This window comes from Gigantopelta aegis, chromosome 6, assembly GCF_016097555.1.
Source record: "Gigantopelta aegis isolate Gae_Host chromosome 6, Gae_host_genome, whole genome shotgun sequence".
Taxonomy (NCBI): Eukaryota; Metazoa; Mollusca; class Gastropoda; order Neomphalida; family Peltospiridae; genus Gigantopelta; species Gigantopelta aegis.
Genome location: NC_054704.1, coordinates 13,698,619 through 13,716,118, shown reverse-complemented (window position 1 = coordinate 13,716,118; position 17,500 = coordinate 13,698,619). Strand labels below are relative to the sequence as shown.

General features: G+C 39.9%; 1 protein-coding gene across 2 annotated transcripts in view; it reads right to left on the bottom strand.

Moving 5' to 3' along the window:
- LOC121375680 overlaps window positions 1-17,500 on the bottom strand; it is a 51,393-nt gene that overhangs the window by 33,604 nt on the left and 289 nt on the right. For both annotated transcript variants that reach the window (XM_041503253.1, XM_041503254.1), the window contains exons 2-4: window positions 14,051-14,209; window positions 4,005-4,304; window positions 727-853 (exon numbers count right to left, since the gene is read on the bottom strand). In XM_041503253.1, coding sequence (XP_041359187.1) covers window positions 727-853; window positions 4,005-4,304; window positions 14,051-14,123 — 500 coding nt within the window. In that variant the 5' untranslated portion in view covers window positions 14,124-14,209. The remainder of the gene's footprint in view (window positions 1-726; window positions 854-4,004; window positions 4,305-14,050; window positions 14,210-17,500) is intronic.

The window sequence follows — 17,500 nt, the reverse complement described above, 5'->3', positions numbered from 1 at the left end:
GAACATTTATGCATAAATAAAAGAAAAAAATGTCAACAATTTAAAATAAAATACTTTAAATTAAAAATAACATAAATTCAATACAACAGAATGGAATATGGAATTGAATGGAATAGACGAGAAGAGAAAAGAAGTTACGAGAAGTGAAGAGACGTCACGAGAAGAGACGAGAAGAGACGTCACAAGAAGAGAAGTTACGAGAAGAAAAGAGACGTCACGAGAAGAGACGAGAAGAGAAGAGAAGATAATAAACTAAACCAGGGGCCAAATTCACAAAGCTTGCAAGTATTTGTTCATTGCTATGCGAGATCGCCAAGTTGCGAGAGTTTAGTGAATTAAGCCCCAGTCTAGTAGATTAGATTAGACTAGACTAGACTAGACTAGACTAGACCTGACTACACCATATTAGACTAGACTAGACCTGACTAAACTAAACCAGACCAGACCAGACCAGTCGAGTCCAGTCGAGCAGAGTCCAATCCTGTTCAGTCCAGACCTGACCAGACTAGACCAGAATAGACCAGACCTGGTGCTTATAAAACTTTTATCGTCTAGACTCGAGGCTCTAATAAAGTCTGAAACACTAATGTCATGACAACGCCATACATATTGCATGCGTGTGACGTCATTTGAGATTGAGTCTGGACTCTAAAACGTTTTATAAGCACGGACCCAGACCAGACCAGACCAGAGCAGACTATTAAAATTGTTTCGTGACAACCAAACCTGTCGTAAATGAATCTTGAAATCCAAAAGTTGGAAGTGTTGTTCGTTCCACTGACATCCCATCTACATTTCAGACTCATGAAGTTGTCGGAAACACAACTGAAGTTCTTTGGTTTAGGTGGAAGTGCTGAACGAAGAAGAGTCACAGACAGACATTGTTAACAACAGTAATATTCAATATATTTAAAAAGTAATCATATGTTTCAGTACCGTTTTGGTAAACATTGTTAATAACAACTATTCAATATATTTTATAGGCCCTAAGTATATTATAGCCATAGCTTAAGTAATCATATCTTCAGTACCATGTGTTTGTTTTTGTCCGTTTTGGAGTGACCGGGGTAGTTATCTGAATATGCGGGCAGAACAGATTGTAATGAATAATGTTTTAAATCTTGACACATATTTTAATCAATGTTTTTAGATCTAAATCAGGGTGGGTGGAGTGAGCAAATGGAGGGTGGAGTGAGCAAGAGACCGTTTTCTTGCCCACTGGACAGGGTTATCCAGCTTTTACACGGTGCTAGAAAAATCTGTCTGACCCTAGGGCTAGATAAATCTGTCTGACTAAAAGAGGGTCTTCCTTAGGCAAACAAAAAGGCTTTTTTTTTCTCTCTGGGAATAGTAATAGAATCTATCACCGTTGTGAGGTATAGATAAAGCAATTCCAACCCTCGAGACAAAATGTTTTTTGTAAAGGCCTCGGTAAACCTCGACCCTCACTGTCACGGGGATCCTATAATACCCGTAACTGAATAAACACGATTATCCAAATATCTCTCCTAACTGTATATCTATTAGATCTCTCTGTATCGGGCAGGCTACTACCCGAGTGGCCCCGCTCTAGGAGTAATCAGAGATAAGATCTGATATAAATATATATATGTAGCACGTTTATTTCACTAGAAAACACAACAAAACACAATACACTTTGGAATCTGTATTAACTCTAACGCTGACAAATGTACTTTCCGCAGTAGTTAATTAACAACAACAATATAATAACAACCCAGAGCTAATCACTTAATTAGTTAATCACTAGGTGTCTAGTTTACACAATATCCTAATCACTTCACCGTGATACAACACACACACGTGTGATAATTGAGAAACGCTGCCAGGGGAACTTAATTAATAAAGGAATTACAACTCTATTCCTAACTGGTTAATTTTTAATTAACCCTTAAATACTCATTCAGTAACCTTGTAATACAGAATCAATACTGGTACATATCACAATAAAGACAATAACCTACAGTTTACCTAGGTCCTCTAGGATGACCGGCTAAGCTTTATCTTACCAAATACTCGTATACAAATATTAGAACAGTGAAGCCTACAATTTACTTCGTCAGATTACCGGAGACACTGTAATACAGAATTAATACTGGTACATATCACAATAAAGACAATAACCTACAGTTTACCTAGGTCCTCTAGGATGACGGGCTAAGCTTTATCTTACCAAATACTCGTATAAAAATATTAGAACAGTGAAGCCTACAATTTACTTCGTCAGATTACCGGAGACACTGTCTAAAGAATATTGGTATAATAAGTATTAAAATATTTAAAGTCACATCAATCACATCAAGGTTATACAGAGCAGAAATATATATTTACCAAGTCCGGTCTGAACTAATATAGTTCGTTCAGTTGGACAACGTCCGTTCCCCTGGATACTTCCAATGTTTCTCCTCGATATATCTAAAATCCTATCTATTTATTCAAAAATCTCAGACTAGTCCGGAGACAGCGAATATCGCCTGGGGGCACAACGCGGTACCTCACCTATCGTGATATTTCCACAACTCCCAGAGACGGTATATTTTCTTAGATGGCCAGACAGACCGTCGCCAGGTCGTTAGAAATACCCCGGTCGTAAACCGAACTACCGGAGGTAGTACGTAACCACTGTGCCCAACTGGTCTAAGTGCATATTGGGACGCAGGACTACCACCGTCGCGCGGGGGTATTACGTAACCAAGCTGCACACGGCCCTCTAAAACAATTAACATCGCCACAGGCGAAAAGATAAGAGCATGTTCAGTCACACTCACAAAAACATTTTGTTCTTCGGGTTGGAATTGCCTTATCTATACCTCACAACAGTGATAGATTCTATTACTATTCCCAGAGAGAAAAAAAAAGCCTTTTTGTTTGCCTAAGGAAGACCCTCTTTTAGTCACCGTATCCTGATTTCTTTTCTACTGCCACGACCCGGTATAATACATTTTAACACGGAGTATGTGTGTCCTTCGTTAGGCATTATCCCTGCGTGTGCTGTAACCTCACCGTGGTGCAGGGGTGTAACATTCTCTTTGAGAATGGCCAATACAGCACAAAATTGAAGTTTTGAGTTAAATTCAGTATCCGTAAAATTCTGTGATATTTGTGTTTTTGCGCAGTTCTTTACACTGTTTTTGTTTAAGTCTTGAATTTTTATATTGATGTTGATCACCACTTTATTTATTTGCATTACCATAGTTTGACACCCAATAGCCGATGTATTTTTCGTGCTGGGGTGTCGTTAAACATTCATTCATTCATTCGTTAGGCATTAAAACAAATGTGTTTCCGAGAACGTGCCAAAAAAGAAGAAAACAAAAGAAGAACAAAAAGTTATGTCGGCTTATATATTCACCTCCACAGATACATGTTATGAATGTACTCGTTTCGCCTACATTTTACTAAAACAAAAATCCAAAAACAATTCTGAGAGGTTATACAGCGCTAAAAATATACTATGCAAATAATACTGTGGGAAAAAAGAGAGTGAGAAAAAAAAGAGATAAAAGGTTGCGAGGCAATAGGATCGACCTCCCCCGGTGCATTTACCCATTTGTGTTGTAATCAAGACCAACCAGTTCTCCACAACGCTTTTATTAAAGTCCTTGGTATGTGCTATCTTGTCTGTGGGGATTGAGGGTTCTTTCACTCACTCTCTAAACCAGGTGTCGCTGATACCTAATACCCGTGTTTTCAAAGATGGTGGGGTATTGTTAAACATATAAATTATTATACAACTGAACTATGATGGATAAGAACAACAACCTGTTTGTTTCTGTAAATTAACGGGTGGATGGAATACTAACTGTGATTAAAAAAATTTTTTAAATCATGAACCAAAAACATAATAAGAAAAAATAAGAAAAAATAATTTAAAATAAACCATACTCACCACCCCTTAAAAAAAAAGAAGAAGAAGAGAGAGAGAAAAAAGAAGCCCAATAAGGTAAAATAAATAAATAATAATAAAATTTTTTTTTAAATCTTACGTCCAAAGCTGATTGCGAGAGATCTTGAATTTGACGTGAACGAAAAGCCTTCGTCACACTGGCCGATGCAACAACGGTACACCCCAGAATTCCGGCTCCCGCCATTCTTAATAACATAGATAATGGTGTTTGTCGAGTTACGTTTGGCAGGGAGATGTGACTGACATCCCTGAAGGACCAAGACCGACGAGTTCAGACCAGGCACAGCTATAGTGCAGTTCAGTTCTACTGTAGTTCCAGTGGCATATGTGTATTGGCCTCCTTGTCTCACTGGATTAGCTTCAAACAGGAGTTTCGGAGCTTAAACGAAATAAAAATACACCATTATGTAGCTCGAAGCAAAGCAAAACAATACACAATGTATTCTTTGAGAACAAGTATTTTTAAACTTTGATTTTTACATTTTTGGCTTTTGTACAAAATTTCTTCGTCGCAGGTTTGAAAGGCCATTGAGTTTAATAACATCTTTGTCTTTAAAAAAACCCATCAATTATTTAATGGTATACTGTACATTATATTGTTGAAAGAAAACGCGCACACACGCACGTATATACATACATCAGTACATACATACATACATACATACACACACACACACACACACACACATATACATACACACATACATACATACATACATACATACACACACACACATATACATACATACATACATACATACACACACATACATACACACACACACACACACACACACACATAAATACATACATACATGCAACGGCATGGGACAATTTGTGAGGCCAGAAAGGATTTAATTATCCCCTGCGCCAGTGCGTTAATATCTATGTATGTAATAGTCAACCTCGACATACATACAATATATAAATATTCATACATCAATACATACTAGCCAGTGCCAGGTCTGCCCACTGTTTCATGCACGTAAGCGGGATCGACCGCGTAGATTGTAGGCCCCATGCATATGGTTGAGTTAAAGAAACTTCCTTTTTATGGAAGCTTCGATAGCTCAGAGCGTATTGTGGTTAGTCTTGCAATTTGCGGGCGAATCGGTGCCACAGGTTCGAGTTCCAGCAACGGCATGGGACAATTTGTGAGGCCAGAAAGAATTTAATTATCCCCTGTGCCAATGCGTTAATATCTATGTATGTAATAGTCAACCTCGACATACATACAATATATAGATATTCATACATCAATACATACATACATACACACACACACACATACACACACACCCATATACATACACACACACACACACACACACACACACACACACACACATACATACATACATACATACATATATACATACATACATACATAGATACATACGTACGTTTTCATATAACTCGCTGTAAGATAATACAATAACTATATTCCGTCCCATCCTCCTATAAAAATGTGGAATTTTGTTTTGTAAATAATTTCAGTTTGGTTTAACGTAAGATGAATAGTAAAATACATACATACAATATATAGATATTCATACATCAATACATACTAGCAAGTGCCAGGTCTGCCCACTGTGTCATGCACGTAAGCGGGATCGACCGCGTAGATTGTAGGCCCCATGCTTGTGGTTGAGTTAAACATCATCATTTTTATGGATCTCTGGATAGCTCAGAACGTATCGTGGTTAGTCTGCAAATTTACGGGCGATTCGGTGCCATAGGTTCGAGTCCCAGCAACGACATGGGACCATTTGTGAGGCTAGAAAGGATTTAATAATCCTGTGCGCCAGTGCGTTAATAGCTATGTATGTAACAGTCAACCTCGACATACATACAATATATAGATATTCATACATCAATACATACATACATACATACATACATACGTTTTCAAATAACTCGCTGTCAGATAATACGATAACTATATTCCGTCCCATCCTCCTACAAAAATGTGGAAATGTTTTGTAAATAATTTCAGTTTGGTTTAACGTAAGACGAATAGTAAAAATGTTTTGGAAATCACAAAAAACCAACAACCCCAAAACAAACTATTTTTGTGTGCAATTTAGAAAACAATCGGCTCAGAAATAAATAACTTGTAGTAAATTCCATGGTAAGAAAAAGGACTATAGTATATAACAGTCACTCGTGTATACATGGTATATACACCATTGTTATTCTCCGCCCTATAGTATCTAACAGTCACTCGTGTATACGTGGTATATACACCACTGTTATTCTCCGCCCTATATTATCTAACAGTCACTGTGGTATACGTGGTATATACACCACTGTTATTCTCCGCCTCCACTGTTACTCTCCGCCCTATAATATCTACCAGTCACTCGTGTATAGGTGGTATATACACCATTGTTATTCTCCGCCCTATAGTATCTAACAGTCACTCGTGTATACGTGGTATATACACCACTGTTATTCTCCGCCCTATAGTATCTAACAGTCACTCTTGCATACGTGGTATATACACCACTGTTATTCTCCACCCTATAGTATCTAACAGTCACTCGTGTATATATGATATATACACCGTTGCTATTCTCTGCCCTATAGTATATAACAGTCACACTTGCATACGTGGTACATACTCCACTGTTATTATTCGCCCTATAGTATCTAACAGTCACTCGTGTATACATGGTATATACACCACTGTTATTCTACGCCCCCACTGTTATTTTCCGCCCTATAGTATCTAACAGTCAGTCGTGTATACGTGGTATATACACCACTGTAATTCTCCGCCCCCACTGTTATTCTCCGCCCTATAGTATCTAACAGTCAGTCGTGTATACGTGGTATATACACGATTGTTATTCTCCGCCCTATAGTATCTGACAGTCACTCGTGTATACGTGGTATAAACATCACTGTAATTCTCCGCCCTATAGTATCTAACAGTCAGTGGTGTATATGTGGTATATACACCACTGTTATTCTCCGCCCCCACTGTTATTCTCCGCCCTATAGTATCTAACAGTCAGTCGTGTATACGTGGTATATACACGACTGTTATTCTCCGCCCTATAGTATCTGACAGTCACTCGTGTATACGTGGTATATACACCACTGTTATTCTCCGCCCTATAGTATCTGACAGTCACTCGTGTATGTGGTATATACACCACTGTTATTCTCCGCCCTATAGTATCTGACAGTCACTCGTGTATACGTGGTATATACACCACTGTTATTCTCCGACCTATAGTATCCGACAGTCACTCGTGTATACGTGGTATATACACCACTGCTATTCTCCGCCCCCACTGTTATTCTCCGCCCTATAGTATCTAACAGTCAGTCGTGTATACGTGGTATATACACCACTGTTATTCTCCGCCCTATAGTATCTGACAGTCACTCGTGTATACGTGGTATATACACCATTGTAATCCTCCGCCCTATAGTATCTAACAGTCAGTCGTGTATACGTGGTATATACACCACTGTTATTCTCCGCCCTATAGTATCTAACAGTCATTCGTGTATACCTGGTATATACAACACTGTTATTCTCCGCCCTATAGTATCTAGCAGTCAGTCGTGTATACGTGGTATATACACGATTGTTATTCTCCGCCCTATAGTATCTGACAGTCACTCGTGTATACGTGGTATATACCCCACTGTTATTCTCCGCCCCCACTGTTATTCTCCGGCCTATAGTATCTAACAGTCAGTCGTGTATACGTGGTATATACACGATTGGAATATACACCACTGTTATTCTCCGGGATATACACCACTGTTATTCTCCACCCTATAGTATCTAACAGTCAGTCGTGTATACGTAGTATATACACCACTGTTATTCTCCACCCTATAGTATCTAACAGTCAGTCGTGTATACGTGGTATATACACGATTGGTATATACACCACTGTTATTCTCCGGGATATACACCACTGTTATTCTCCACCCTATAGTATCTAACAGTCAGTCGTGTATACGTAGTATATACACCACTGTTATTCTCCGCCCTATAGTATCTAACAGTCAGTCGTGTATACATAGTATATACACCACTGTTATTCTCCGCCCTATAGTATCTGACAGTCACTCGTGTATACGTGGTATATACACCACTTCAATTCTCCGCCCTATAGTATCTAACAGTCAGTCGTGTATACGTGGTATATACACCACTGTTATTCTCCGCCCTATAGTATCTGACAGTCACTCGTGTATACGTGGTATATACACCACTGTAATTCTCCGCCCTATAGTATCTAACAGTCAGTCGTGTATACGTGGTATATACACCACTGTTATTCTCCGCCCTATAGTATCTAACAGTCACTCGTGTATACGTGGTATATACAACACTGTTATTCTCCGCCCTATAGTATCTAACAGTCAGTCGTGTATACGTGGTATATACACGATTGTTATTCTCCGCCCTATAGTATCTGAGAGTCACTCGTGTATACGTGGTATATACCCCACTGTTATTCTCCGCCCCCACTGTTATTCTCCGCCCTATAGTATCTAACAGTCAGTCGTGTATACGTGGTATATACACGATTGGTATATACACCACTGTTATTCTCCGGTATATACACCACTGTTATTCTCCACCCCCACTGTTATTCTCCGCCCTATAGTATCTAACAGTCAGTCGTGTATACGTGGTATATACACCACTGTTATTCTCCGCCCTATAGTATCCGACAGTCACTCGTGTATACGTGGTATATACACCACTGTTATTCTCCGCCCTATAGTATCTGACAGTCACTCGTGTATACGTGGTATATACACCACTTATTCTCCGCCCTATAGTATCTGACAGTCACTCGTGTATACGTGGTATATACACCACTGTTATTCTCCGCCCTATAGTATCTAACAGTCACTCTTGCATACGTGGTATATACACCACTGTTATTCTCCACCCTATAGTATCTAACAGTCACTCGTGTATACATGGTATATACACCATTGTTATTCTCCGCCCTATAGTATCTAACAGTCACTCGTGTATACGTGGTATATACACCACTGCTATTCTCCGCCCTATAGTATCTAACAGTCACTCGTGTATACGTGGTATATACACCACTGTTATTCTCCGCCTCCACTGTTACTCTCCGCCCTATAATATCTACCAGTCACTCGTGTATAGGTGGTATATACACCATTGTTATTCTCCGCCCTATAGTATCTAACAGTCACTCGTGTATACGTTGTATATACACCACTGTTATTCTCCGCCTATAGTATCTAACAGTCACTCTTGCATACGTGGTATATACATCACTGTTATTCTCCACCCTATAGTATCTAACAGTCACTCGTGTATATATGATATATACACCGTTGCTATTCTCTGCCCTATAGTATATAACAGTCACACTTGCATACGTGGTACATACTCCACTGTTATTATTCGCCCTATAGTATCTAACAGTCACTCGTGTATACATGGTATATACACCACTGTTATTCTACGCCCCCACTGTTATTTTCCGCCCTATAGTATCTAACAGTCAGTCGTGTATACGTGGTATATACACCATTGTTATTCTCCGCCCTATAGTATCTGACAGTCACTCGTGTATACGTGGTATATACACCACTGTAATTCTCCGCCCTATAGTATCTAACAGTCAGTCGTGTATACGCGGTATATACACCACTGTTATTCTCCGCCCCCACTGTTATTCTCCGCCCTATAGTATCTAACAGTCAGTCGTGTATACGTGGTATATACACGATTGTTATTCTCCGCCCTATAGTATCTGACAGTCACTCGTGTATACGTGGTATAAACACCACTGTAATTCTCCGCCCTATAGTATCTAACAGTCAGTCGTGTATATGTGGTATATACACCACTGTTATTCTCCGCCCCCACTGTTATTCTCCGCCCTATAGTATCTAACAGTCAGTCGTGTATACGTGGTATATACACGATTGTTATTCTCCGCCCTATAGTATCTGACAGTCACTCGTGTATACGTGGTATATACACCACTGTTATTCTCCGCCCTATAGTATCTGACAGTCACTCGTGTATGTGGTATATACACCACTGTTATTCTCCGCCCTATAGTATCTGACAGTCACTCGTGTATACGTGGTATATACACCACTGTTATTCTCCGCCCTATAGTATCGGACAGTCACTCGTGTATACGTGGTATATACACCACTGTTATTCTCCGCCCTATAGTATCTGACAGTCACTCGTGTATACGTGGTATATACACCACTTATTCTCCGCCCTATAGTATCTGACAGTCACTCGTGTATACGTGGTATATACACCACTGTTATTCTCCGCCCTATAGTATCTAACAGTCACTCTTGCATACGTGGTATATACACCACTGTTATTCTCCACCCTATAGTATCTAACAGTCACTCGTGTATACATGGTATATACACCATTGTTATTCTCCGCCCTATAGTATCTAACAGTCACTCGTGTATACGTGGTATATACACCACTGTTATTCTCCGCCCTATAGTATCTAACAGTCACTCGTGTATACGTGGTATATACACCACTGTTATTCTCCGCCTCCACTGTTACTCTCCGCCCTATAATATCTACCAGTCACTCGTGTATAGGTGGTATATACACCATTGTTATTCTCCGCCCTATAGTATCTAACAGTCACTCGTGTATACGTTGTATATACACCACTGTTATTCTCCGCCTATAGTATCTAACAGTCACTCTTGCATACGTGGTATATACATCACTGTTATTCTCCACCCTATAGTATCTAACAGTCACTCGTGTATATATGATATATACACCGTTGCTATTCTCTGCCCTATAGTATATAACAGTCACACTTGCATACGTGGTACATACTCCACTGTTATTATTCGCCCTATAGTATCTAACAGTCACTCGTGTATACATGGTATATACACCACTGTTATTCTACGCCCCCACTGTTATTTTCCGCCCTATAGTATCTAACAGTCAGTCGTGTATACGTGGTATATACACCATTGTTATTCTCCGCCCTATAGTATCTGACAGTCACTCGTGTATACGTGGTATATACACCACTGTAATTCTCCGCCCTATAGTATCTAACAGTCAGTCGTGTATACGTGGTATATACACCACTGTTATTCTCCGCCCCCACTGTTATTCTCCGCCCTATAGTATCTAACAGTCAGTCGTGTATACGTGGTATATACACGATTGTTATTCTCCGCCCTATAGTATCTGACAGTCACTCGTGTATACGTGGTATAAACACCACTGTAATTCTCCGCCCTATAGTATCTAACAGTCAGTCGTGTATATGTGGTATATACACCACTGTTATTCTCCGCCCCCACTGTTATTCTCCGCCCTATAGTATCTAACAGTCAGTCGTGTATACGTGGTATATACACGATTGTTATTCTCCGCCCTATAGTATCTGACAGTCACTCGTGTATACGTGGTATATACACCACTGTTATTCTCCGCCCTATAGTATCTGACAGTCACTCGTGTATGTGGTATATACACCACTGTTATTCTCCGCCCTATAGTATCTGACAGTCACTCGTGTATACGTGGTATATACACCACTGTTATTCTCCGCCCTATAGTATCGGACAGTCACTCGTGTATACGTGGTATATACACCACTGCTATTCTCCGCCCCCACTGTTATTCTCCGCCCTATAGTATCTAACAGTCAGTCGTGTATACGTGGTATATACACGATTGTTATTCTCCGCCCTATAGTATCTGACAGTCACTCGTGTATACGTGGTATATACACCACTGTTATTCTCCGCCCTATAGTATCTGACAGTCACTCGTGTATGTGGTATATACACCACTGTTATTCTCCGCCCTATAGTATCTGACAGTCACTCGTGTATACGTGGTATATACACCACTGTTATTCTCCGCCCTATAGTATCTGACAGTCACTCGTGTATACGTGGTATATACACCATTGTAATTCTCCGCCCTATAGTATCTAACAGTCAGTCGTGTATACGTGGTATATACACCACTGTTATTCTCCGCCCTATAGTATCTAACAGTCATTCGTGTATACCTGGTATATACAACACTGTTATTCTCCGCCCTATAGTATCTAGCAGTCAGTCGTGTATACGTGGTATATACACGATTGTTATTCTCCGCCCTATAGTATCTGACAGTCACTCGTGTATACGTGGTATATACCCCACTGTTATTCTCCGCCCCCACTGTTATTCTCCGGCCTATAGTATCTAACAGTCAGTCGTGTATACGTGGTATATACACGATTGGAATATACACCACTGTTATTCTCCGGGATATACACCACTGTTATTCTCCACCCCCACTGTTATTCTCCGCCCTATAGTATCTAACAGTCAGTCGTGTATACGTGGTATATACACCACTGTTATTCTCCGCCCTATAGTATCTGACAGTCACTCGTGTATACGTGGTATATACACCACTGTTATTCTCCGCCCTATGGTATCTGACAGTCACTCGTGTATACGTGGTATATACACCACTGTTATTCTCCGCCCTATAGTATCTGACAGTCGCTCGTGTATACGTGGTATATACACCACTGTTATTCTCCGCCCTATAGTATCTGACAGTCACTCGTGTATACGTGGTATAAACACCACTGTTATTCTCCGCCCTAAAGTATCTAACAGTCACTCGTGTATACGTGGTATATACACCACTGTTATTCTACGCCCTATAGTATGTAACAGTCACTCGTGTATACGTGGTATATACACCACGGTTATTCTCCGCCCTATAGTATCTAACAGTCACTCGTGTATATGTGATATATACACCGTTGCTATTCTCTGCCCTATAGTATATAACAGTCACTCTTGCATACGTGGTATATACACCACTGTTATTCTCCGCCCTATAGTATCTAACAGTCGCTCGTGTATACGTGGTATATAGACCACTGTTATTCTCCGCCCCCACTGTTATTCTCCGCCCTATAGTATCTAACAGTCAGTCGTGTATACATGGTATAAACACCACTGTTATTCTCCGCCCTATAGTATCTAACAGTCACTCGTGTATACATGGTATATACACCAGTTACTATCCACCCTATAGTGTAGCAAATAGATATCTTACAAATATGTCTTCTTTTTTTCTGAGATAGAGACAGTGCAGTAGCCTATATACCGGGAGTTACTATTTGGTGTGCATTGCTCTACTTTGGAAACATAAACTAGTTGCTGAAATTTCGACCATAAACTAAAATCCTATTTGGCATTTTAAGGTATAAAATACTCGACCGCAAATGGCGATAAGGAAGGAAGGAAGGACATGTTTTATTTAATCGACGCACTCAACACATTTTATTTACAGGTATATGGCGTCGGACATATGGTTAAGGACCACACAGATATTAAGAGGAAACCCGCTATCGCCACTTCATGGGCTACTCTTTTCGATTAGCACCATCCCTCAGACAGGATAGCACATACCACGGCATTTGATATACCAATCGTGGTGCACTGGCTGGAACGAGAAATAACCCAATGGCCCCACCGACGGTGATCGATCCGAGACCGACAGCGCATCAAGAGAGCGCTGCACCACTGAGCAACGTTCCGCCCTGCGGAAATGGCGATAAAACCGAAAAAACCACCCTGTAGGTATTAATGTGAAACGTATCTATGCTAATATTTTGCGTGTTATTTGAATATATAAGAATGCATTTTAAGTCATCCTTGCTACTAATGGAAACATGGCGTGCGCTACAACAGCTTGCTCTGAATGTGCACGTAAAGCTCTATGACGTGACCTAATGGAAACATGTAGCAGGTTTCCTCTCTAAGACTATATATCAGAATTGCCACATTTGTGACATCCAGTAGCCGATGATTAATAAATCAAGGTGCTCTAGTGGTGTCGTTAAACAAAACAAACTTTAACTTTCGCGTGAAACTTGTCTATGCTAATACTTAACATGTTATTTGATCATATAAAAATGTATTTCATATCATTCTTGCAACGTTTGTAATATTTTTAAAACAACAAATTTTATTTTTTTTAAAACAAGAACATTTTCCTAAATGCTAAAACAAACATTAATCATGGTGTGTAACCGTAAGAGCACATTCCGTTTCTTTTCTTACCACTAAATAAACTGTGTACTACAGCCGCTTGAATAACACACAATCGAAAGCACATGTGACCCTGAAACATCATCGTTTGTGTGCCAGGAGGACGTCCTGTTTCTGTGTTCAGTAGGTCACAAGCTAACGTTCATCACAGACCCAGAAAGACACCGTGACCTGCAGCGAAATGAAAAGGACGCAATGGTTGTGTAACAGACGTAGTCCAACGAAATATTGACGGGATGTGGTTCAAGCGGTAACAGTCTTCACCCGAGGCGCAACTTTCGTAGGGTCGATTCCCCATCGGTGAAGTCACTTGCATTAATTATCTTAACTCTTCAACCAGTGCTTATAAATGCTAAATTAAAAGGCTGCGGTGTATACAGTCCAGTGATCGGAACGTGTGTGTAAAAAATACCTTGTTGCTATTCGGAAATAATGGCCTACAGCATACAGCTGAAGCTATCTTCTAACACTCTAAACAAAGTACATGTGTCATTAAATTACAGTTTTATTGCACTCGATACAGCTTACGATTCTGGGTTACTCAAAGTTTACACATCTGGCCCAAAATGATGATGATATTATTGCAGTGCCGTCTTTTACATGATACATTTAAGCAGTCACTGTTAATGTTAAATTTAAGAGATCAAACTGATGAGTACATAGTAATAAACCAAAGTGTAAACATACTGAAACGACGTGCAAATATGTAGTTTAGATTGAACAATCGAACTTTGACTCAGCTAAGTCACTGTGAACGCTTGTACTATCACGATCATTGTGTAATCGGATTCTTTTACAAAGTTCAGAAATACGGATCTCGTAATCGGTTAGAAGGGAAAGAGGAAGGAATAGATAACATAGTTTAAGGGGAGAAGGGGATGTAATTTCTCAAGAGACTGATCAAATGATTGAGTCACATATTTTCGCCCTAAGCTGAGCCCTGTACCCAGAAAAGCGTGCTTGAATCTTAATTAGATATAAGCGCGAAAACCAAGCTAAAATAAGATCATAGTTCCTTGTAACGCTGTGCGAACATCACTTTTTGGTTTGCGAGATTGGTACAACTGGCTGGACACATTGATGTATATATTTTCTATTCTTCAAGAGCAAAAGATGTGGTATATGCTATCCTATATCTGGGAAAGTGCACATAAATTGGTAACTGGAGAAATAACAAATGTTGACGCACCGGATTTTTTTTTAATGCAATACTCAATATAATCACAATACAATGTTAGCCATCTAAAAACAGACCATGGATAAAAACTATTCGAATAGCAAATTGGTGAACAGAACCAATAAGGATATTTAGTTGGTCGTCTGCTATTTGAAGTATTCAAAATCATTTGACTGAAATACAAAAAGGGCAGCTAAATCAGAAAATAGAAACCTTATGATTTATGAACATACAGTTCAGCGTCTTGTTACAGCAAAAGTCACAAATGCACTATATATATATATATATATATATATATATATATATATATATATATATATATATATATATATATATATATATATATATATATATACTGAACAGCATTGAAAACGCATCACCAAGAAATTTTTGGATTTCTAAAAGATTACCTGAGCAATTAATATCTTTGTTGTGAACAGCAATAGATGGATGATTGATAATGACAACAAACAAAAAAGGAAGCGTAATCATTGATTAGTTGTAATTTATCTACGCATGAAAAACACGTGGGGACACAATGAAAAACCAATAGCGCGTTTGACCACCGTCTGCAGCAACACGAGCCATGCAACGTCTTCTCATCGACCCGATAAGTATTCTGGGGGATAGCAGTCCACTCCTGCTGTAGTGCGTTTTCCAGTTCTCTAAGGTTATTCATTTGTGGACGACGTGAGACGCTTTGACCAAGGTAATCCCCCAAAATACTCTATTGGCGATAAATCAGGGGACAGTGCTGGCCATTCAAGCAAAGGGACATTATTGTTCGCTAGATAATGTGTTGTAACACGTGCTGTGTGCGCTCGTGCGTTGTCTTGCTGAAATGTGTGCATATCCCGATGCTGATGAAAAAAGGGAATGACGTGATTTTGCAAGACTTTATCCCGGTAGTAAATGGCATTCATTCTGCCACGGCAAACATGGAGTGCTATTCGCTGATGATAACTGATCCCGCCCCACACCATGACACTCCCTCCACCCCATCGATCCGTCTGGACAAGGCAGTCATTGTGGTAACGTTATCCACGCCTACGCCTCACCCGCAACCCACCATCAGTATTCCTTAAATGGAAACGGGATTCGTCAGAGAGTAGCACACCATACCAACGTTGTAATCTCCAATGACGATACCTTCCTGCCAAACGTCGGCGCTCATTTTGATCAGTCAGGATAGGTCCAACATTTGATCGTTGAGCACGCAGCCCAGCAGAGCGAAGACGGCGACGCACAGTGTCTGCACTGATAACCCCTCATCGCCCTTGAACAGTTGGTGCAGTCCTGGCAGCTGGCAACGTTCGATCACGAATTTGGAGGCGAACAATATGGCGATCTTGTCGTGGTGTCGTAACACATCGTTGGCCTGGACGTGTACGGTCCCTGGCGGTTCCTGTCTGCTGGTATCTCCTGTGGAGTCTAGTGATTGTTGAATGGTGGCATCCAAACCGTTGTGCGATGACTCTACTCGAAATGCCGTATTGAAGCATGCCTAAGGCACGTTCACGTTCCTCAGCTGTCAAATTTGCCATCACTTATTTAACGTTCCCTCAAAGACCATTCAATAAATGAAAGTGGCTTTTCAGAGACCATCTTTTATAGCCCCAATCAGCATGATTTGCACATTCAATTTACGTTTACCGTGCTATGCATGCAATATGTTGTGTTTTGGTGTTGTGTTTCATGGAGTGTTCAGGCAATCGTTTTTGTAAGTTATTCGTCGTCATGCATGGTCTGTAAGGTAGAACGGTACTTATTCATTGCTATTTTTAACGCTGATACACGCCCCAATCACATTTGTTATCATCAACTGGTGGTGCGTTTTCAATGCTGTTCAGTATATATATATATATATATATATATAAAACACACACACACACACACACACACACACACACACACACACACACACACACACACACACACACACGGAGTCAGACCTCGTTACAGCGGCCATGTTTGTCCCTAGGTGTGAATTCCGGTGTCATGAACAGAATAACATCGATGTACGTTTGTTCCCGACAATTTGTGGTCTGATGGTGTACATGTCGTAGTTACGACTGTCGATGTAACGAGGTCTGACTGTGTATATATATATATATATATATATATATATATATATAAAATACTCTATACTCTGTTTCTAATAACTCTTTTTCTTAATTCGATAATATATATTTGTTCGCATTTACGAAATTATTTGGTGGTAACATCCAGTTTGGCTAATACAAAAATCAGGACTACATGAAACGCATTTTAAATACATGTACTAT